This window comes from Anolis sagrei, chromosome 5 (assembly GCF_037176765.1).
Source record: "Anolis sagrei isolate rAnoSag1 chromosome 5, rAnoSag1.mat, whole genome shotgun sequence".
Lineage (NCBI taxonomy): Eukaryota > Metazoa > Chordata > Lepidosauria > Squamata > Dactyloidae > Anolis > Anolis sagrei.
This window is the reverse complement of record NC_090025.1, coordinates 28964336-28989360: the sequence shown is the minus strand read 5'-3', so window position 1 is coordinate 28989360 and position 25025 is coordinate 28964336. Positions and strand designations below refer to the sequence as shown.

General features: G+C 40.7%; 1 protein-coding gene across 1 annotated transcript in view; it reads right to left on the bottom strand.

Moving 5' to 3' along the window:
* The window catches only part of ARHGEF38 (Rho guanine nucleotide exchange factor 38), a 64601-nt gene extending 40847 nt beyond the window's left edge, over positions 1-23754 (bottom strand). The window contains exons 1-4 of the mRNA XM_060779140.2: positions 23429-23754; positions 15135-15325; positions 6862-6985; positions 547-694 (exon numbers count right to left, since the gene is read on the bottom strand). Coding sequence (XP_060635123.2) covers positions 547-694; positions 6862-6985; positions 15135-15325; positions 23429-23633 — 668 coding nt within the window. The 5' untranslated portion in view covers positions 23634-23754. The remainder of the gene's footprint in view (positions 1-546; positions 695-6861; positions 6986-15134; positions 15326-23428) is intronic.
* Between the last annotated feature and the right edge of the window lie 1271 nt (positions 23755-25025).

The following is a 25025-nucleotide window of genomic DNA, read 5'->3' as shown; positions in this document are numbered from 1 at the left end:
TGTGTAATCACATTCACCATGAAGCAACTGCTAATAGCAGTTCTTGGAGATGTTCCATGAGCTAGATACAAAGTCAAACGATCTAGATAAATCTCTTCCAATAGCCTCCCAAAAAGAATATATAATAGGGAAGACCATAATGAAATAGACTTTAGCAGAAGAGAGTGGAAGGGAAAGCTCGAATATATTTATGTGCCATAAAGGGGGTTAAGTAGTATTTTATTACCGTGATAAGTGAAAACATATATAGATATATTGGGAATGTTGGAAATATGGAACACTTGGGTTTAGGAGGAAGCCACATTGAATCAATCTCCCAAGAAAGCCTATTCTGATGCCATCATGTAGTCTCCCTCCCCATTTCAGATCTAAAAGCAGGAATGAACACACTATTCATATTTTTAGAAAAGCAACATAGACTGCATTCCTGGTAAACAGCATAAAATCCTGGATTTATAGGAGATATTTTACTGACAGCCCTAATAGCACTTTAATGACAGGCAATGAGCAAATGTATCTGAAAGCAGTCATTCAAATGGTTCTTACTTTAAGGACTGGAGACAATCTCTTATATGTTGTTTCAGTTCTTCATCTTTTTCATAAGATTCCAGCAGGACATGGGCATCATCATTTTGGTAACAATAGACTTTATATGCTTCTTCCATCAGGTCTTTGATCTGTACAAACACTTGCCCTGTTAAAATGCAAAACAAAAACAAAAGCAAAAAAAACCTGTCAGATAACACCGGCCAACACACATTTTGGTGCTTCAAATGTTAGACCTGTTTTGTGTATATTTGACCTGCTGATTCCAAAAATTTGACTGCCTCTCAGTCTGAGTTTTTGAGATACAGAAACTATATACCTGTGTGTCTTCTCGCCGATAGAAAATCATGACAACCAATGCCATATCTAAGAAATTAGAGCTGATGCAGTCTATCTAGTCTATCTAGTGCAATTATCTGAATCAGGTCCCCAGATAACCCCAGGAACAAGCCTAAAAACCAAGAGACCAAGACAAATATTTTTGTTGGGTTCTGTAATGTCTGCAAATATATGAACATGCTGGTTTCAGACACCCTGCTCTCCTTTTTTATCCCATTTCTGAGATGAATTGTGCATGCAGAAGAAGAGGAGGAGGGAGATAAAGGGAGAAGGAAGAGAACAATGCCTTCTTGATCTTAGTGTTAGGTGTTAAATACTCTTTAGGAAGATGCACTCTCTAAGGCCATGTGCCCTATGTTTTGTTGTTGTTTATTCATTCAGTTGCTTCTGACTCTTCATGACCTCATGGACCAGCCCACGCCAGAGCTCCCTGTTGGCCGTGGCCACCCCAGCTCATTCAAGGTCAAGCCAGTCACTTCAAGGATAACATCCATCCATCTTGCCCTTGGTCGGCCCCTCTTCCTTTTTCCTTCCATTTTCCCCAGCATCATTGTCTTCTCTAAGTTTTCCCGTCTTCTCATGATGTGGCCAAAGTACTTCATCTTTGCCTCTAATATCTTTCCCTCCAATGAGCAGTCGGGCTTTATTTCCTGAAGTATGGACTGGTTAGATCTTCTTGCGGTCCAAGGCACTCTCAGAATTTTTCCCCAACACCACAGTTCAAAAGTGTCTATCTTCCTTCGTTCAGCTTTCCTTATGGTCCAGCTCTCACCATCCATAGGTAACTACAGGGAATACCATTGCTTTAGCTATGCGGATCTTCATTGCCAGTGTAATGTCTCTACTCTTCACTATTTTATCAAGACTGTTTTACAGTCCTCTGTTTACGGAGTTATTGGAATAGTCCTCTAGTTCTCCAGTTCAAGTGGGTTTTACGTTTGTTTGTTTTTTTGTCGTGCCAGGAGTGACTTGAGAAACTGCAAGTGGTTTCTGGTGTGAGAATTGGCTGTCTGCAAGGACGTTGCCCAGGTGATGCCCGGATGTTTTTGATGTTTTACCATCTTTATGGGAGGCTTCTCTCATGTCCCCGCATGGAGAGCTTTACATTATAAAAGGGGAGAAAGAGACATTGAAAGTGTCCATCAGAGTTAGTACATCAACAGGCATATGATTTTCCCTGGTTGGTCTTCCCCAATAAGGTGAGTCATACTGTTTTTCTATTTACTGTGCATCTTGTATTTATCAGTATATGTGCATTGCCTCTACTGAAATATCTTTGCAAGGAAACACGAAAGACTCTATGGACTCCTAGTAAACTCGAAATCTCTAATGTAGTGGTTCTCAACCTGTGGCTTCCCAGGTGTTTTGGCCTACAACTCCCAGAAATCCTAGCCAATTTACCGGCTGTTAGTATTTCTGGAGTTGAAAGCCAAAACATCTGGGGACCCACAGGTTGAGAACAACTGCTGTAATGCTTTTTGCTATTTGTTGACAGCTTTTGCACCACTGTCCATCCATTTGGTTGTCTAATAATAAAGTTGAGTTTTTTGTTGTTGTTGTGAGCTATTTGGATTGGTTTTTTTAATTAAAAATGCAAATAATAAGGCCAGTGTGTTTTGCCTTTCTTGGGGATATTTTTATTCTTTCACATCCTTATGAACTTAGCAAGAAAAAAATGAAGGCATGGTAGACCAAGAGGAAGAAAAGCTGAGTGCCCTGTTCTTCAGAGGTTTGCATTAGGAAATGACAAAAAGTTCCTACCTGTGTTTCAAAATGCTTATACTTCTTCTTTCTACATCTGCAAGCAACACAATGAATATGCTCATTGTTTGCATGTTATAAGGAAGTGGAAAGTTGTGTGTATCTGCTCTACTTCCTTTTGGCACTTCTGGCTTGGATGTGTGCCTTCGCCCTTCAGTCCATAACACACAGAAAAGACCTGCTTTATTTCTGTACACAAAGCTTCTGCTAAAGTCTCAGGAGAAGAAGTAGAAACAAAGAGAGCAGTCCTGTTCTTCGGCTGTGTGAGAAAATCAGCTTCCTGACAGAACGCACCTATCGTGTGTATAGTTCTAAACATGACCTCCTGTGATACATCAATTTCACAGAGGCTTGAAAAAGCACAGACACCTTTCTGAGAAGCGGCATCTCTCAATAATCCATTGGCTTAGACTTCTGATTAATGTGGAAGCAAAAAAAATGAATGCAAAGTAGAGACAGGTGAACTTCATTGATAAGAGGCTAACTGTAGATGATGTATATATGCATGCATGCCTGTCAACTTATGGCAACCCCATGAATTTCAGAAGGTTTTCTAAGGAAAGGAAGACTCAGAGGTGGTTTGACAGTTCCTCCCTTTGAAATACATACTGCAGCACATAGGATTTGTTGGTGGACTCCCATCCAAGTATTCATTAGAACTGACCTTGCTTAGCTAACAAGATCAGAGAAGATCTGGTACCTCTAGGGCATTTAGGCAATACGGGTATGGTTAGATGGGGGTATGGTCTATAGCCAGGGGCGGCTCAACCATTATGCAAAGTAAGCATTTGCAGTATAGTTGATTTTGCCCAGGGGTGCTCTTGAGGTGCTCTTGGGGGAAAATAGACCTTGACATATGCAAGTTGTAGTTACTGGGATGTATAGTTCACCTAAAATCAAAGAGCATTCTGAACTCCACCAATGATGGAATTGAACCAAATATGGCACACAGAACTCCCATGACGAACAGAAAATATATATCAGTGATTGGTTGGGGGCACCAAAATACTGTGTGCTTACCATTGAAAATTACCTAGTGCCGCCTGTGCCTATAGCCTTCAGAAATGCAAAGTGAGAGCTTTCTGCTTCACAACTGCTTCCATTATTTCTTTTTATTATTATTAAAAAACATTTCTTAGGGGCATTTCCTCAAATTGTTCTTGAATTTCAGAAAAGAATTTCAAAAAAAGCAGTTCTCCTGGATTGAAGCCTTTTGCGACTGACTTTTGTAATGGTCTTTTATGATATTGTTTCCTGTCCATCAAACTATAAAAGTGATCCACTAAGAAATTCCAACAAATGCTAAGTTCTGCAAAGGACAAGAGGGATCTTCTCACCTCTGCAGGAGTCTACCATATCCTAATATATAAAACTAATAATAATACAATATTATAATTATATATTTTATATTACATGTAATATTAATAATAATACTACAATATAATGGTATTGTACAATATAGTAATATATAATACTGATATTGTGCTGTGCTAATAATATAATATATTGTATGTATATATATCTTGTAAGCCGCTCTGAGTCCCCTTCAAGGTGAGAAGGGCAGCATATAAATGCCGTAAATAAATAAATAAATATCCCATGCAGCTGTGGACAAGTCTACATAGTGACCACCAAACACAGCATTGCTCAAACACGAATTAAGGAACATGAAAGGCACTGCAGACCAGAGAAGTCAGACATAGCAGATCACCTGATGAAACAACCTGGAAACAGCATATTATTAGAGAACACAGAAATGCTGGACGACTCCAACAACCACCATGTTAGACTACACAGAGAAGCCACTGAAATTCACAAGCATGTGGACAATTTCAACAGAAAGGAGGAAACCATGAAAATGAGCAAAATCTGACTACCAGTATTAAAAAAACTCTCAAATCAGGACAGTCAATAAAGAACAATTCTCAGAAAACAGAAGGATTCCAGGCAGGAAACAATCAGGGCCAGCTAACACCTCCCAACAAAGGATTCTCTTAGGCAGGCAGCAGCCAGGCTTTGAAGCTAATCAAGGAGGCCAACTGCAACATTCACACTTGCCTCAAGCAGACAAGAGTTCTTTCTCACACCCTGGACATACCGCAGATATATAAACCCCACTTGCCTAGTTTCCAACAAACCTCACAACTTCTGAGGATGCCTGCCGTAGATGTGGGTGAAATGTCAGGAGAGAATGCTTCTGAAGAATGGCCATACAACCTGGAAAACTCACAGCAACCCATCAATTCTAGTGTCATAGATTTGATATTTCTGCCATAGATGTGGGCAAAATGTCAGGAGATAATGCTTCTGGAGCCATATAGCCCAGAAAACTCACAGCAGCCCAGTAATTCCGGCCATGAATGCCTTTATAAAAAGCTTGATTCAGAAGTTTGTCTAACATGTTAAGATCCTCTCTCGACCCACATTTCTGCTGCTTTTTAAATGTCCCAGTTTTCTCTCTTCTTCCCTCCTTTCTCCTTGTTCTCAGCTTGCTGAAAAGTGAGTTTAAAGTGCCAAAGTAGTTTGTGATCAAATAAATCAGGGTGGAGATTGAAAGAAGAGGCAGAATCTTGCCTTCACAGTAGTCCCAAGCAAACTGCTCCTGCCTTTCCTAACGTGTCTGCTCTTCATTATTTTAACATATATTTTTGCCATCTTGACCACACAGTGGTGTTGCTTGGCTACACATCTCCTGTTTTTCATCTGTAAAATGTTGGATGGTATGAGATTCAAGCACAAAAAAGCAATTTGGATGAATGCAGTTGGGTAATCCTTTTATTAGGGTTGACCAAAAGGTCACCAAGAAGTTAAGCCTTTGAGTGCACAGAAACTCTTAATCAGTCTAAATGTTAAACTTAAAAAAACAGAAAAGGAAGCTACAGGGAGAAAGAGATGTTGCTGAGCAAGATAGGGAAAAAAATCACTACTTTTTCAAATGAATTCCAGGAGATGTTACACATTAAACCCAGGGGAAGCTTGGCATACAAAAGAATACAAGAAAAGCAGAGAAATGTGGTCCTTTGAAAATGTAAAACTCAGGACTTTTTTTTTGTTTATTTTATAGCACCAGTGTTCATAGCCAAACAACTCCCATTATATTATGGATAGGGAACATGTATTATCCAAGAACCCTCCCACACAACCATATAACTCAGAATATCAAGGCAGGAAATCCCACAATATCTGCTTTGAACTGGGTTATCTGAGGCCACACTGCCATATATTCCAGTTCAAAGCAGATATTGTGGAATTTCCTGCCTTGATATTCTCGGTTATATGGCTATGTGGAAGGGCCATTGGATACTACATGTTGGACTGCAAGTCCTATCAGCCCCAATCAACACAATTCCAGTGGCACAATGAATTAAAGAGTTTAGGAGGAAACTCAAGACTTGGCTATGGGACCAAGCGTTCAACCATTGAATAGCAGCGATGTGGGAAAAAGATTTAAGCAACTCGTGATAATGAATTGACCCAGACCTGGATTTGGATTTTAATTGGCATGTTTTAATCGATTGTTTAATTGACTGTTTTTAATTAATTGTTTTTTTAATTAACTGTTTTGGTTAATTGTTTAATGCTTTTAATTGTATTGTTGAATGTTTATAATTGTGACAGCACTGAATGGTGCTTGCTGTGAGGCCGCCCTGAGTCCCCCCTCGGGGGTGAGAAGGGCAGGACTGAAGACTGATAAGTTGGACATTCGAATCTGCGGAGAGCTTGGATGAGCTCCCTCTGTCAGCTCCAGCTCCCCATGCAGGGACATGAGAGAAGCCTACCACAAGGATGGTAAAACATCAAAACATCTGGGCATCCCCTGGGCAATATCCTTGCAGACAGCTAATTCTCTCACACCAGAAGTAACTTGCAGTTTCTCAAGTCACTTCTGACACACACACACACACACAAACAACCTACAGCTCTGAGAAGTGATGAGAGTTAAACTCCAACACCATTTGGAGGGCTGTGTTATTCCCCAACCCTATTCCAGATTACTTCAGTTCCAGGGAAACCGCCTTTGAGTCTTGTTTCTTTTAGCATCTAGGACCTTCTACTCATGAATCCACAGCTTTTCTGTTTAAAACTAATCATGCTCTCCCCATCATCTGTTCCTTCGCTAAAAGAGAAGGAGTGGGCTGAGGCAAATGGGTGTTTTATTGCCATCAGTTTGATTCCGTGAGGTTTCAGAGAGCTCAAAGCAGACTGCAAACATACCAATTACTTGCATGGCCGGTTCCACGTCCGTCGTCGCTTCTTCCAATAATGACAGCAGTTTGGTTGATATTTGATGGAGAGATTCGATGTTGCTAAATAAGCCATCCACGTCAAACCTGGTAATCTGAGGAAACACAAACATTGGCAGCAATTGTCAGTGAAACAAGGGGAGTGGGGGGAGCTCTTGCTTACTTTCCTCTTGCTCTGCTAGTTTGCTCCACAGTGTGCATTTCACTCCAAAAAACACCACATTTGGCACAAAATCTAGAAGTGTGTAAATCTGCTTTCTGCAATGTTTTAACCATCTGGTTCAGTGTTGCCAAATTTGGTCCAGTGAATGAAAATACATAATGCATATCAGATATTTACATTACGATTCATAACAATAGCAAAACTACAGTTATGAAGTAGCAACGAAAATAACGTTATGGTTGGGGATCACCACAACATGAGGAACTGCATTATGGAGTTGTGGCATTAGTAAGGTTGAGAACCACTGATCTAGATACTAGGACTACAACTACAAGCATCACCAGATCCATTGTCCCCAAAAAGTTTTAGTGCAAAACACCTGGACAAAACATATGGATCTAAGTATCCAAAACATCTAAGTATCCGCACTGCAGAATTATAGTGGTTTGACAACACATTGACAGCCATGGCTCAATGCTGCATAAGTCTGGGGTTTACCGTTTTGTGAGATATTTACCCTTCTTTGACAGAGATCTTTGAGGTCACAATAAACTACAAATCCCAGAATTGCAAAGGATGGCACCATAGTAGTTAAAATGGACCCAAAATGCTATAATTTTGCAGTGTGTTGGGGGAAGATTGGTAAAGATATTCATTTTGAACTCTCCTTCCTATGCATCCAGAAGTAAAATCGTATACTATAATACAGTTATATTTAGCAGCCTGCCAGGTAAAGGGACTTTCCCTTCATTTTAATTGTTGCTTTCAGTTTTCTTACAAATAATAACGATGAACCCAAAGAGAATGATTGGTGTGTGCACGTGATCTGCTCAATTATGCTATTCCTTAAGGACCACTTCCTCCAAAACATACATCTATTATCTCTTTTACAGAGGTTATATTCACACAATAGACAAATGGATCTATTTTATGAAAATTTAAAACAGAGAGACTAAAATCAATACAAAGAAGTAGGAGCATACTTCAAGAGATTTGTAATGAAGGGAAAATACTACGAAAGAAACAATAGGCACAAAATTGGCTTAGTTCCCACCCCTTAAAATAAGTTCCTTTAGAAACATTTTAAAAATCCACCTTCCCTTTAGTATATTTGCCATTTCCTTATAAGATATAGGAACAATGAAAGTCTGTGGCAATCTTATAACACCCAGCAGGGAGTAATGTGTGAAGCTAACAACAATGTTGACTTTGGCATGTAAGTTAGTACCTTCAAACATCCCGATCCATTAGTATTCATTAGTAACAGAATTGTGTATTTACCCAGACGCTTACAGAAAACAGACCAAAAGATTCAAATTGCATGTTATAGTAACAGGAACAGTATAATAATTGCTAGTAAAGGCAATCTTGATTATAGGGGCCAGTAACATTTTTGATCTGTCACAAATTTGAAAGCACAACTCTGTTATTCCTTTTAGGAGTAATCTGGAGAGCTCTTTTTAAAAACCATCTTTGGAATAATACATGTGTATGTTGTCTTAAAAGAAAAGTAACATAGAAAGCTATCAAATAAACTTTTCCTCTTCTAATAGCACCACATTCTATAGTATCAGATGAATAAGTATTGAATTGCAGGCTTCATTACTTAAGGCTTTTCTGGAAGGAAAGCTTTGAGAATTTCCAGTTCTCTTGTCTTGAGTTTGCCTCCATATTCTCAGGTTGGCTCTTCATGCCTCACATGTGTTCATCCTTCTCCTAATAACTATGGGTGCTCACAGACAACGTCAAAACCCGCATTTTAAATCAAAGATAGGGGCCATCCAGCAGAAGTTTTTTTTAAAAAAAATCCCTCTGTTATGCGCTCGACCATACATGCAAATACCTAATAATAATAATAATAATAATAATAATAATAATAATAATACAACTGGAAAAGCTGACACGATACAAGGATTTAAAGATTGAACTGCAAGGACTCTAGCACAAGCCAGTAAAGGTGGTCCCAATGGTGATGGGCACACTGGGTGCAGTGTCTAAAGACCTTGGCCTGCACTTAAACACAATCAGCACTGACAAAATTACCACCTGTCAGCTGCAAAAGACCACCCTACACCCTACAGCTGCATTAATTAATTGCCAACACATCACTAGACACTTTTGAAGTGTCCGATGTGTGACCCAATACATCAGCCAGCAGAGTGATGTTGTTTACTGTGTCCTAATCTTTTTGTGTTTCGAATAATAATAATAAAACCTTATTTGTATTCCGCCCTATCTCCCCAAGGAGACTCAGGGTGGATTCCAACATACAACGGCAAACATTCAATGCCTCCATGAAACAAACAAATGCTGACATAAAATCCCAGAAAAACCCCACATACGAAATCAAATTAAAGATCAATGAATTAAAGCTAAGATAAATAAATTAAACCAACAGTCAGACAAAAATTATATGACAGAAACCAACTGGCGTTCACAAAGTTGTGTGGGTTAGTGGTGTGGTAAATTGGGCTAACATAAACTAACAGAGCCCAGATACAAAATAGTTCTCAAGCAGAGCCATATACTGGTCACTCATTGACTAATCCTCCTCCTCTCTGTATGCTAGTGAGTAGAAGTAGGTCTTCAGTTTTTTGAAGGAGAGGAGGGAAAGAGTCAGCTTTATTTCTTTAGGAAGGGAGTTTCAGAGGTGGAGGGCGACCACGGAGAAGGCCCTCTCTCTTGTTCCCACCAGCTGTACTTGGGATGGGGGTGGGACCAAGAGCAGGGCAGGACACATGCGAATCTGCTTGTATATAAATACAAGCAGATTCGCATGTATGCATATTATTATTATTATTAACTTTATTTATACCCCGCAAAATCTCCCAAAGGACTCGATGCGGCTTACAAAGGCCAAGGCCACCAACAAACAACAGCATACAAATACAACAATAAAACTCATAAGCAAGTAATAAAACATCAAGCAAAACAATAAAACACTAAAAACAATGACACCATGACGCATTTAAAACCTAAAGGCCAGGCCAAATGTAATGGACAAAAATTAAAAAGTGCTGGACTTGACAGGTAATATGTAGAGTTTTTTTGGAGGTAGGTGCAATGTGCAGACAATCCTAAAACTAACAAAGTACATTTGGGACATGATGCCAGGAGTTTCCTATTCTGGAAAGGCACACTGGAATAGCCAGGTCTTCAGACTCTTCCTAAAGATTGCCAACGTTGGGGCTTGTCAGATGTCCTTGAGGAGAGAGTTCCAGAGTCGAGGGCCACCACAGAGAAGGCCCTGTCCCTCGTCCCCACCAAACGCGCTTGCGACGTAGGTGGGATCGTGAGCAGAGCCTCTCCAAATGATCGAAGGGAATGTGTGGGTTCATATATGGAGATGCGCTCACGCAGGTAGGCGGGTCCCAAACCGTTTAGGGCTTTGTAGGTAAGCACCTGCACCTTGAATTGGGACCGGAAGATGAACGGCAGCCAATGGAGCTCCTTAAACAGGAGGGTTGACCTCTCTGTAAGGAGCGCCAGTTAACAACCTGGCCGCCGACCATTGAACCAGTGGGAATATCCGAGCCGTTTTCAAGGTCAGCCCCACGTAGAGCGCATTACAGTAGTCCAATCTAGAGGTGACCAAGGCATGGACCACCCCGGCCAGATCAACCTTTACGAGGTACGATCACAGTTGGCGCACGAGTCTCAATTGTGCAAAAGCCCTCCCGGCCACCGCCAACGCCTGAGCCTCAAGCGTAAATTTGAAGTTCAGCAGATAACGGAAGGATTAAAACAAACAAACAAACAAACGTCAGTCTGATCTCTCTTTCCCCCCAATTGTTAATTCAACCTCTGTTTGAGATCATAAAATGTAAAATAAAGAGTTTCGGAGAGTTCAAATTGCATTCTATTTGTGCTTCCTCTGAACCACCTGCGTGTACCTTTGACAGCTGATCAGTTGTTTTGGACTTTTTAAAAGCGCACATACACTGAAGCAGTTTACACATGGGGAGAGAAGGAAAGCATGTGTTTTGCATGACTGCAGGGACATACATTGATGCAAAGGTGTGCATTTTCCAGCTGGAATTGGTTATAAGTGGACCTTTTTAACACATGATTTTTGTCCGTTATTGCAAATCAGGGCGGATTTACCAGCAGTGTCATTTAACCACCATTCCCTTTTAACATGGTAAATTCTGCATTTGAAGGCCTGTGTAGATAGGCCCTACATGACACTGATCAGTTGTGAAACATTACAGAAATTGATTTTCACCCATTTATACCTATTTTGCTTTCGATATATTTCAAAAAGTGCATTAAAATATTATGCTGATTAAACAGTGGAATCATTTTGATTTGGTGTGCATATTGAAACTGTGTAATTTTTGAAGAATAAATTATTTTTAAAATATTACTTTAAAAAAATTTCATGTTCATAGAATCATAGAATCAAAGAGTTGGAAGAGACCTCATGGGCCATCCAGTCCGACCCCCTGCCAAGAAGCAGGAATATTGCATTCAAAGCACCCCTGACAGATGGCCATCCAGCCTCTGTTTAAAAGCTTCCAAAGAGGGAGCCTCCACCACACTCCGGGGCAGAGAGTTCCACTGCTGAATGGCTCTCACAGTCATATGATGATCTCTGTGGGACTCAATCTTTAAACTGTTTTCAAAGTGTGTAGAAAGGGGAAGGGGCTCTACTTCTGATGAGGTCCCCAGAAAGCAGCTAGAAAAAATATTCTCACCTTAAGCATGAGTTTATGGTAAGCATTAGATGGAACTGTTGAGGTTTTAGCCTTCTCTGGGCCCTTCCAGATAGGCCTATATCCCAGGTTTTCTGCTTTAAACTGGCTTATATGAGTTCTTACTGCCAGATAATCTGAGATAACCAGAAAACCTGGGATAAGATCCTGGGATATAGGGCCTGTCTGGAAGTGTCCTGGTGATTCATCAAACTACAAATCTCAGGATTCCATAGCACTGAGTCTTAGCATTAAAGTGGTATCAAACTACATTGACTCTACAGTATAGATGAACTCAGTGTTTCCACTGGTTAGACAAATTGTGTTATTCTGAGTCCAAATGAATAGGAAGAAGTTGGGACACAGAATAGAACTGTTCATATTGAGACACAGCAGCAGTTCCTTCCTGCACAAGCTTCAAGGTAGGGCATGACATAAGAGTGAACCTGTGGTGCACATCACTAACAAGGTGCCATTTGTGTGTCACACTTGTTGCTACAGGTAAATCATAGGATGCCCACAGAGCATCCTATGATTTTTAGCAGAATTTTGCCTTGGTGGCTCAGGGCAAAAAACAGCCAGCATGCACTGTCTAAATAGAAATCAGACAACTTTGAGGCTGAACAGCAGAATAGTGATATAAAATCTGCATGAAAGGATATAATTGTGGTAAGCACTTCTATTACTTTTGCTGTCTGAAACACATTCTCCTGGGACTTGCACTGCTTCCCTGTAAAGTGTTTTCTCACAGTTACCATAGAGCCATTGTGAAAATGCAGTTCTTTACAGAAAATTATTCTTCTGTACTAAAAGATTGTATCGTCCATGGGATAAGTTCAGATGTAGGGCAAAAACTGCTGATATATTACTTGCTGCTCCTTTTGGTGAGCAAATCCAGACAAATCACACACACAAAGAATGCATTATGATCCATTGGTTTTCCCAGATCAAAGTTTGGAAAATGACAACAACTTGCCCACAGCTTCCTGAATCTGCCCAAGGAATTTTGCCCCCAAAGTGTATTTTTCCAGATCCTGTTGCATACTTAGCCTAATTATAAATTTTTCCACCATCACAATAACTATGGCCTGGGGACTTCATTCCCACTGTAGACTCTCTTGTCTTTTTGTTTATCGCCACATTTCTATTATTTTTAGTATGTATGTATACATGTTCTTATTATTTATTTATTTATTTGTGACCTCCCTTTCTCTCAGGGCAGATACTGATACTTTGATCTTGGCTTTGACCAGTTAATACTTCCTGGATAATTCTTTGAAATGATTTTGTTTCTTCAATATGAATATACTGAAGGGTTTTTTTTTCCTTCTCCTTTTCAAAGCTTATAGCCAATTAACGTAAACCTTGGAAGAGGACTAGTTTAGGAAGCCTAGGAATGTTATGTTAACTATCTTGTAATATGAGATTTCATGAAAAAGAAATGCCATTGGCATCTCCAAGAGACAGACATAGGCTCCTTCTACACTGGCATATGATCCAGATTATCAAACTGATGATCCATATTATCTACTTTGAACTGGATTACACGAGTCTACATTGCCATATAATTCAATTCAGAGCAAATAATCTGGATTCTATATGGCAGTGCAGAAGGGGCCACAGAGTGGTAGTGAAAGTTGTGAACATGCATACGTGAATATGTGGCATAGAGGATCATGTATTTTGAACATTTAAAAATGGTTTATTAAAGATTTGTTGAATGCAAAAGTGGAGATGGGTCTTGCTTAGAAATGTGTGAAAGAGGGGTGTGAAGGTAGAGCAGATGGTGCAGCTACACTGTTGAATTAATGCAGTTTGAGACCACTTTAACTGCCATGACTGAAGGTTATGGAATCCTGGGAGTTTTAATTTGGTGAGGCACCAGCACTCTTGAGCAGGGAATTCTGAAGACCTTATAAAATTATTGTTCCTGTGATTTCATAGCATTGTACCACAGCAGTTAAAGTGCTGTCAAACTGCATTTTTACAGTGTAAACATCTGGTATGAGAAAATTAAGGCCCATGGGCCCCTTATGTATAGCCCTCAAAATTTCCCCTATCTTCTGGGCATAAGGATGTGGCAGCCTGCCACGTCCTTATGCCGAAAGGATGAGGGAGGAAGGCATGCAGCGTCTGGGAGCCCAGAGTGTACTCAGTTGCCATGTGCCTTCCTTGGGGCCTCTTCCCAGTGTAAGGACAGGGCGAGAGGTCCTATCCCAAATGCCTGGAGAAGCTTGGCATCGAGGAGGAGGCAGGCGGTGGGTAAAGCAGCTCCAAAGTCACCTCACCTGTCGCATGCCTTTCCCTTCTCCCGGCATCAGGATAAGGCAAGGCCCTGACCTGAATGCTAGGAGAAGCCCAGCCCGGGTGAAAAGGCAAGTGGTGGGCGAAGTTACTCCAAAGCCACCTTGCACACCTCTCCCTTCTGGCATAAAGACGTGGCGATGCCCTGTCCTGATGCTGGCAGATGGGAGAGGCAGGCGGGGACTGAGGGACCTTCCTCCCAGCATAAGAATGGGATGGCAGCTTGGAGGAGGCAGGACTAGGGCTGGTGCAGGGCCGAGAAGGGTGGGGGCAAGTCCAGAAGGGGGCAGGGGAGGGGCAGATCACCGTCATGCTTTCCTCTCAGCATAAGGATGGGATGGCAGCCCCATTCTTATGCTGAGAGGAAAGCATGAGGGTGATCTGTCCCTCCCCTGCCCCCTTCTGGGCTTGCCCCTACCTTTCCCAGGCCTGCACCACCCCCCAGCCCTACTCCCTCCTGGGCCCACCCCTCTGGCCTAGTTTTCCCTCCCAGCCTGGCCCTCCTGGCTGGGCCCACAATGCGGCCCCAAGGCAAAAAAGTTGGCCCATGCCTGGTGTAGATGCACCCAGAATTCTCATTCTTCTGGGAATAATAATTTAACAAATAAGTTTTGTAAAGTGCACAGGCTGATTAAGCCTTTCTCTTCATTCACAACTGCTATTTTTCACCCTTGTGAATAAAGACCACTGCAGAATTATAGCAGTTTGACACCACTTTAATGGTTAGGGCTCCATCCCATGGAATTGTGGGATCTGTAGCTTGTTGTAGTTTTGGTGCTCTCTGATAGAGAAGTGTAAATATCTTACAAAACTACAAATCATAGGATTCCATAGCAGTTAAGTGATATGCTATAATTCTGCAGGGTGGATGCTGCTAAAACCTTTCAATGAGTTTCTTTAGTGGAATCATACTGGGGGTCCTTCACAACAGTAATTCCATATGCAGTGTTCAAATGAACATCCTCATAGAACTAAAGGCATGGAGATGCGTGAACTTCTTTCACATCAGTTTGGTCATTGTTTCTGATCTTTGCCAGGCAGAGAAAGACTTGCCAAATTCTGACCACCCAGCTATTTCCTCACCTGCTTTTTTCTCAAGGGCTCTACTACTATCCTGATGCACAGTTCCAGATCATTGAGGTAGTCTCTTTCTGTCTGGACCATTTCGGCAATGATCTTTTGCCTTCGTGCCATCATTCGCCTGTTCAGCTCTTCTTCATTTTGCAAGGGTGAACCAACGGGTCCTGAAGAACCTGCTTGGGGTGCCATTTTTTCTGCAAAATAATAGAAAGAGTTTGTTTTAGAAAACAAGCAAACAAGCAAAAATAATCCTTCTGCTAACATTTTTATGAAAAGTGGCATTAAGATTAGACAGGATCTGGTGTCTTTAGGGTATTTAGGCACTGAATTGAGAAAAGATTAGAGAGAAGCCATGGAAGCAGCTTATTCCCTCCCGTCTATGAGGTGCTAGACCAGGTTGAATAGGTGGAAGCAATTTGAACTGAACCAAGAGGTATGGTACAAAGAGGAGGAACTAAATAGTAGGAAGTAGGGCCAAAGGGAGCTTAAATACCCTGAAAGCACAAAATCTAATCTAGGAAGCTAAGCAGGGCTTGCTCTGGTCAGTACTTGGATAGAAGACTGCCAAGGAAAGAACTGGCAAACCATTCATCCCTTTCCTAATTAAACTGTATGAAAAATTCACTGGGGATGATAAGTTGAACAGGTGACTTGAAGACACATACACCCAGAGAACCAAATTATAAGCAACAGATACTCAAAACTGCCAGATCTCAGGAAAACCTTTCACTCTGAGTCAAAGCTCAGTTAAAATAAGAGATCTCTACATTCCTTTCTATCCAGAGTCACAATGATTCACAATGTGTGTATTACATGCACTTTTCACTCCTGGAGTACTAAACGTCCCATGTAACATTGGAAAATTCGTTCTTTTATTTATTTTTTATTCTCACACATTTGAGTTTCATATTACATAATATCACCTTTCATATATAGTTTATATCCATCTTGCAGTACACTAGGATAGGTTAGCTATCCCTAAAGCTACTTTGTTATATTATAATTATTGACTTATAGGATTGCAAAGTAGAGGCGAGATAATGCTTCCTATGTGAATCATCCTCTAAGAATGAAAGGATATCAGGTGGAAAAGACAAACAGGTTGACAAATGCAGACGGCAGGTAACTAACCTATCATTTGTCATATTTATCTATGAGAAATAAGTCTTCCTTTTATTTCTCATCCGGTCAAATCTACAATTCCACATCCGGCTATAGGGATTTGTTCAAATACTCCTTTGTTTCCTAAGTGAAGCCTGTGACTTCAGAGTTCAGATGAGAGATTGTGTGTCCTTAAGACAGGCATATTATGAGCATTGCTGAAATAGTTATGGCATGAAAGTTGGACAAATGTCACCCAGCATCTCCCAAACCTAAGGAAGCAGCCACTTTTCTGTATGATACATGTGAATCTATAGAACAGCCATGTAAAGGTGGGAAGAGGGAACGTTGCTTTGGCTCTGTGCCACCAAACAAGACAATAGGAGCAAGGCTTGCTTGTCCTTGGAGGTGTCAGATTACATGTCTGCAAAGCACTCCCCAAGAGATGACATTGCCAGATGAGCTACCTGTGTCTTTTACAGATAAGAAATCTCTAGGTAGGGTGGAAATAGCAAAGTAATAGTCAAGAAAGAAAGAAATCATTTCTCAAACACAAAGCCAGGAAGCCATAAATCTCTGCACTTACCTCCACAGGTGTAAAGGGCTCTCTGACCGAAAGGAGGGCTTAAGTGTATATTTCGTTGAGTTTGCAAAGCTCTGGGAAAGCTTTGCTGCTCTAGGGAACTGCAGCAAGTCTATGTGGATCAGTGTACAGAAGGAGGGGGACAGCAGAGGGACAGAGGGAGGGTCCAGAGGCAGGTGTGGATTTTCCAGTCTTTCTGCTGAGAGAATTAGTACGCTGGAGAAGGATTCTTCCATTCAAGAGATGGAAAATACTGACAAAGTGTGGAGTTTCAATCCAAAACCATGTTGCTACTATTGAAATTTTGTTCATGAGTACAGAATGCCATATGTTTTACATAAATCATTCTTTCCTAATCATCATCATCATCATCTTTATTTAATACCCTGCCACCATCTCCCCAACTGGGACTTGGGGTGGCTTACATGAGGCCAAGCCCAACAGCATATATTACACAATAACAACACAGTAAAATACATAAACATATGAATACAAAAAATGATATAAAATACCAAACAAAATAATACACAATGAAATAACAATGAGCGGGTCGCATGTGCAAGATAAAATACTAAAATACTAAAAATTCTGGATTTATTTATCGTGTCATCAGCAACCAGACATTCAGGATGAGATAGGAATGGAGCAGATTTTTTGTGAGGGAGAAACTCATAAAGGAACGGGGTCATAAAAATAGACCTTCATACAGGTGGGGAAATATACTCTGGGGACAAAAACGTTGAGGGGGAGCAACTGTGTATGATAGTATGGCTACTCTCCAAAAGCACATCAGAAAAGCCAGGTTTTGAGATCCCTCTTGAAAGTTTCTAAGGTGGGGGCCTTCCTAATTTCACCTGGCAAAGAGTTCCAAAGTTGAGGGGAGTAGAGAGGAGAAGGCTCTCTCCCTTGTGCCCACAAGATAAGCCTGGCAAGGGTGAAAGGAAGGTCTCCCCCGAGGATCTAAGAGCTCAGGCTGGTTCATGGAGAGAGATCTGGTTATGAAGGTAGGTGGGTCCCAAACCGTTTAGGGCTTTGTAGGTAATAACCTGCACCTTGAATTGGGACCGGAAGACAAACCGCAGCCAGTGAAGCTCCTTAAACAGGGGAGTTGACCGTTCCCTGTAATTCGCCCCGGTTATTAATCTGGCTGCTGTGCGTTGGACAAGTTGTAATTTCCGGGCCGTCTTCAAGGGTAGCTCCACGTAGAGTGCATTGCAATAATCCAGTCTAGAGGTAACTAAGGCATGGACCACCATGGTCAATCAGACTTCACGAGGTATGGTCATAGTTGGCGCACGAGTTTTAATTGTGCAAAGGCTCTCCCGGCCACCGCCAACACCTGAGCATCTAGCGTCAGCGTTGAGTCCAGGAGACCCCCAAAGTACGGACCTGTGACTTCAAGGGGAGTGCAACCCCGTGCAAAATGTCAAGATCTATTTTCCTCAAACTCCACCAGTGTTCACATTTGGGCATGTTGAGTATTTGTCCCAAGTTTGGTCCAGTGAATAAAAATAATCCTGCATATCAGATATTTACATTACGATTCATAACAATAGCAAAATTACAGTTATGAAGTAGCAACAAAAATAATTTTATGGTTGGGGGATCACCACAACATGAGGAACTGTATAAGGGGGGCACGGCATCAGAAAGGTTGAGAAACACTGGATTAGAAGGAATGTGATTTTATTAATATACCTGTTGATAAAATTCTATCGTTAGTTAAGGCTAGTGGTGAGAAATGCAGGGAGCTTCCCGTATGAGAGTATGGGGTTAGGAGGCAAATAACCTCAGTGAGATTACAGCCATGGTTCAGAGAGTAGTCCTATAAGAATGAATGCTAGCTAGAATCAATGCTAGCTAAGTTGTTCACATTTGTTTCCCAGTTATTTGATTCAACCTTAGGTAAAATGCAACAAGATATCTGATTTGAGAATATTTTTCGTAACATAAGATAGCTCTCGAGATCTCTCTTGATTTCAAGTGCACTTGAACAGAATGAATATTATAGTCCCTGTGACCTTGAAGAAACAGCTAGAGAATTTATGGCTGCTTTGCTAGTATCAGGTTTAGTGACAGATTTCTGATTAGGTAATCCAAACTCCAGTCCCCGATAGGCTGTTTCAATGAACTTCTTTTTGCATTAGATATTAAAAAGACATCGGACTTTCACAGGAAAGATCTGATGTCATTCCCCTGACTTTAGAGTCTTTTAAGAGTTATATGAGTACTCTTGTGAACGCTGAAAGCCTCATGAAGGGAGAAAAATGACTGAGGATAAATGAAGACTATCCTTTCTGTTAGCTGTTTCTGGTGGACTCATGTGCATTGCCTCCCTTCATATTCTGTGGGTTTCTGGTGTTAATAAACAAAAGGTTAGATGCTGCACCCATTAGTCTTTCTGAAATGTATGGGGTACTTCTTACATTATATTCCATTGAAATCCTTCCATGTAACTCAAACCCCAAACACTCTGATGCCATAAGGAATGTATCATGGATCTATACCAATATTTGTCAACCTGGAGGTTGGGACCCCTGGGGGTCGCGAGGGGGTGTCAGAAAGGTTGCCAAAGACCATCAGAAAACACAGTATTTTCTGTTGGTCATGAGGGTTCTGTGTGAGAAGCTTGTCCCAATTCTATCATTGGTGGGGTTCAGAATGCTATTTGATTGTAAGTGAACTATAAATCCCAGCAACTACAACTCCCAAATGTCAAGGTCTATTTTTCCCAAACTCCACCTGTGTACATATTTGGGCATATGGAATATTTGTGCCAAGTTTGATCCCGATCCATCATTGTTTGAGCCCACAGTGCTCTCTGGATGTAGGTGAACTACATCTCCAAAACACAAGGTCAGTGCCACCAGATGCTCCCAGTATTTTCTGTGGGTCATGGGAGTTCTGTGTGCCAAGTCTGGTTCAGTTCCATCATTGGTGGAGTTCAGAATGCTCTTTGATTGTAGGTAGGTTAACTATAAATCCCAGTAACCACAACTCCCAAATGACAAAATCAGTGAATGAAAATACATCCTGTATATCTGATATTTATTTTACAATTCATAACTGTAGCAAAATTAGTTATGAAGTAGCAACGAAAATAATGTTACAGTCCGGAGTCACCACAACATGAAGAACTGTATTAAGGGGTCGCGGCATTAGGAAGGTTGAGAACCACTGATCTATACTAAGGAATTGATAGAGGCCTAGATTCTTTAGTCAAACTGAAGACTTTCTCACTAAAGGTGGTAAGTCAAATGTGTCCTGTCCTGGAAAGAGATCATCTGGCCACATTAGCTATCTCCTGTTGACCTATTGATTGGACTATTGCAATGTCTTGTCATTGACTGCCTTGATAATACAAAAAGGGATTGGTACAAAATGATTTTTTCTCTGGGAGATTTATTAAATTCCTATATTTATGTCTTGCCAATGACAATTTGTATTTTTGCAAGCTTTTACTGTCTTAAGTGTTTTTGTTTGGGTTTATATTGTTGTTTCAACACTTCTGATCTATTGTTGTTTTATGTCATTATATCTTTCTGTTATCATATTTGTTATTGCTGTAGGTTTGAATGCAAACTGCCTTGCACTAATCATTGCACTCAACAGTACCAGTACATATCTAAATGATATTATTATTCACAGTGGCACCTGGTTGAAATTTATCATATAGTCCAATTTGTGAAAAATATAAGATAAATGTGTTTAGCTTATATTTCAAAGTCAGTTTGATTAATCCTCTTATAGGAACTCCCATTAGAACTTTATGAGTTTGTTATTGATTGTTCCATGAAACCTATTTAATCAATAAGAGATTTATCTGGACATCTCTGAATTGCCTCATGGCAATTCAAAGATATAAAAACTGGGCTTGAGACCTATAGTCCAGACTATAACAACTTGAGGCCTAAATACCTGAAAGATACTAAATTGGGTCTGATTTTGAAAGCAAAGTAGGGGCAACTCTGATTACTATTTGGATGAGAGACTACCAAGGAATCCCATGTACTATAGAATATGTTTCAGAGGAAGGCAATATAAAACCACCTCTGTGTATTCTTTGCCCAAGAAAACTATGAAATTAATGGGGTCAGCATAAGTGAACACATGACACACACTGAGCCGATATTTTCAGAATGTGCTAGACACATTCTGATGCCATCCAAAAGATGGTATCAGGTTGAAGAATGCTCTTTTAAGCTTTCCAAAATTCAGACTGAGAAAGACAGGAGTTGTAGTCCAGGATTAGGAAGGCCACATAAAATAACATGGAGGGTTGGATTTGGCCAGCAGACCTTCTGTTTGACATCTGTATTATATACAATCAAAGGCTTTGCTGCAATATATAAAGCACAGGCTGATTTTCTTCTGAATCTTTTTGGTGTGTTCCATTGTCCAACAAATGTTTGTTATTGTATATTATCCCTAGTGCCTCTTCCTTTCCTGAACCAGTTTGCACGTCGGGCATTTCTCATTCTATATATGGCAAAAGTCTTTCCCAAACACTTTGCTTGTTTGGGAAATTGATCCAATGGTCCCTTGTTTACTGCAATTCCTGTTGTCGCCTTTCTTGGGGACTGAAATATATTCTGAGCATTTCAGATCTGTTTGGCTCTTCGGAAAAACCTGCTTTGAGGTGGGAGACCTTACCAGTAGCACTTCTGCCATCAGCATAGCCTCTTGCCTCACAAAATCATGCAATGCCCCCCTTCCCTCGGAAAGGTAGCGACACTGGTGAGACAAACAATATCTGATATGAGACAATCTAGTAGGATGCTAGGTAAAATGGTTAAATCTAGTGCAACTAGCAGGTAAGCACTGGAACATATTTAGAATGCACCAGGAATTACATCGTATTATAAAAAAGCAGGGAGTATAATTGTTGAATAGGCATGGAATGGAAATATGCATAATACAGTTTTTCCTGTAAATAGCACTCATATGGCAAACTATTCCTGTGGTGCATTTTCCAGTGTGTTACAGGTATTTTCTGCATGGCTTATGCATTATGCCAGGTAACATTTGCATATAAGGAAATACTTTATTTATTTTACACTACAGTGTCCTTTAAAAGCCAGGGCAGGTAGAGAGAGGAAATTGGAGAGAACAAAACACCCAACTGTTTGCCAGAATTATATAGTTTTCACTGAGCCCATAGATATGGCTTCAGAGCAGCATGACTAGATCAGTTCAGTATCACTTTGTAGTTTTACAGAGTGCATTTTTCCAACAAGGGAATATTTTAGCTACAGTTCTGTGCACATTTACTTGGAATAAGTGATGTTGAACTCAGTGGGATGTTAATCCAAGTAAACATACAGATTGATTATTATATAATCTTAGCCCGCTTATATAGGTTTATTGTTCCAGAAAGTTAACTTGATCAACTTCTAGAGTTGCAGATAGATTTTGATATGAGGCTACTTAAAGAGTTTGGTTCATCTTCAGAACCAAGTTTCCGAGGAATAACTAGGATGACTTTAGAGTAAAGTAGCATCAAGGACTGTAACTTATTATCCATGAGATGAAATATTTTTTCCCCAGTGGGGAATATCTGTAGGACAAAATGTCATTATATTCCTTTCTGGTCTCAAGGGCAAAGAGGTGAAAAAATGAATGCTGCGTAAGAACCTTTGTTTACGATCAAAACAATAAGATACTCAAACCAAAGCAAGAGTTCTGTGAAGACAGTCATTCACAAAGTCATGATCTTAAAAAGTCTATTTCAGTATTACCTTCGAAATATATTTAAATATGGAACTTTACTTCCATTAAAGTATGTTTAGTACAGTATTACAAGAACTATAAAATCGTATTTAATGGCATACCTAACTTTAGTGACAAGAAGTGGACTAAATGCCATTCGGGGTCCTTTTTGTTATAGTGGTGCTACAAATTAGTGAACTCTTAAGAAAAGTTACAAGTGGATATTATTATTGTGTATTTTCAAGTCATTTAGTTTCTGGCAACCTTAAAACAAACCTATCACGTTTTTTGTGCAAGATTTGTCTGGTGGGGGTACCCTTGCCTTCCTGTGAAGCTGAGAGAATGTAACCCATCCAAAGTCACCCAAACATTTCCATGACTTAGTGGAGATTTGAACCCTGCTCCTGCTCCCCAAGTTATAGCCTAACACTCAAACCACTATACCACAGTCACTCTGAAGTTGATACTGTTGTATGCATTCAAGTCATTACCAACTTATAGAGACCCTGAAGCAAACTTACCATGGAGTTTTCTTGGGTAGATTTGTTCGTAGGGGGTGGCTGAGAGTGTGTCACTTGCACAAGGTCACTCAGTGGATTTCTGTGGTTGAGCACAGACTTGAACCCTGGTCCGTTGTGTTGTAGTCCAACACCGAAACTACTATACCCTGCTGGCTTGTAAGTGGATATATTATATAAATATTTGCTAGAATATGTTCCTGTCCACTTCTCCTCCATTGCATTTAGACTCATGAAGATTGCCTCCTACCCTCTGTCACCAGGGAAGATAACACCTGCTATTACCATGCAAGCTTTCCATATAATGGAATTGCTGTGAAACATTCATCATTTGGAAATGCAGCTGATGGTTCTTCCCACCTCCCCATTTGCCCTCCTCATCTTACCTTGTAATTTCTGGCTGTATTCACTCCTGTCAGATTGACTCCTCCTCAAAGTCCCAGAGCTGTTGTGGTCCCCAGAAGCATTACTCTCCACCACCGTGTCCGTCTTCCTCCTCTCCAGCATGTAGAGCCTGTGACTTAAGAAGGTCAGGTTCTTTTTCTTGGCCCCTGTGCTTTCTTTTCCATGAGGGGGGTCTTTGGTTTCCATATCTAGATGAGATCTGGTTGTGAAGAAATCCCCTTCCTCATTCCACTTGCTTGGAAGTTAAGCTTCTGGAGCGTTGTGCCTGCTGCCTGTTGCTTGGGTGAAAGGAGCTGCTTCTTAGTTATCAGCGGGCTCCTTCAAAGACCTGCCAAAGTTCACTTCTTTACCTGGTTCACCTGACTGCCACCTCTGCAGCCTCGCAAAGCTCCACCCCTATGAAGTCATCCTTTAGTACACTGACTGGGCAACCAGACACCTGTTACCTGAGCGACTTGCAACACAAGGCATGGCAGAGCAGCCGGAGAAGCTGTTCCTCTCCAGCCCCTTTTACAGATTGCCAAATGACAATCGTAGGCCTTTGTATACTTGCAATGTTTCCTCAATTCACTTTGCAAAAGAATGCAAGCAAGGGAACATTTGCCAACAATGTTCCCTTACTTGCAAATCAAACAAGTCCATCTTAAAATGGATGCCCAATTAAATAAAATAGCTTAGGTTTTAAGCTTGTTTGCTCACTCAATACATCCTATCCCACCCCCTTGGGTAAAAGAGGATGGGGCATCTATAGATCTTTCCACTTGAATGTTTGTGAACATCTGAGTCATTGTCATGTAGGAGGAGGCAAAAGGATCTCCATTCTTATGCTTAGGAACTTGTGGGTCAGCCTAGGAGAACTTGTTCCCCAGAGCTGGGAAAGCAGATTGCACCCTGCTCTCGCAATCAAGGCAAATAAAAGGTACTTATTTTGGCAAGTGAGGCAGGAAATCCCACACTCGAATTTCTAATCTCTGAAGTCAAAATAAAAATAATTATACATGCAATTACTAACACGTTGCTGCACTTCCTTGACACGCAAAAATCAGTTGCCCGAAGCAACTTACTCATCCTGTTTAACAGAAGGGCCAGCCCGATGCTTAAATCTGAATGCCAAACTATGTTCCTCATTTGTTTCCCTTTCATCTTCCTCAAAGATGTAGGAAATGTTCATGGTTTTCCAGCCAAATTATCCACATTGGAAGGCCTCCCAATGAGCTTCGTGGCTGATTTGAACCTGGGTCTCCCTTCTCTACCAAACAGCCACTGTCTTGAAACTTGACTGTTCTGTAGTCCCATGGATAGATTTAACTTTGTGGAAATTCAGTACAAATGAGCAGATAGAGAGGAAGGAATTAAAACTATCTTGCTCTCTCCCAAATTTTCTTTGATTTAAGTTCAACAGAAGTACAGTTACTGCCACTTTCTTTCACTGGGATTTTGTAAACAGGATTAACATCTAGCAAAACTTTTTGAAAACCTTGATGGTGTTGCAGAAGGATGTCTTGGTATATGTTTCCACTCCTTCCTCTACCCACTCCAAATAGTTATACATTGATTAACAAAGTTATTTATTATTAT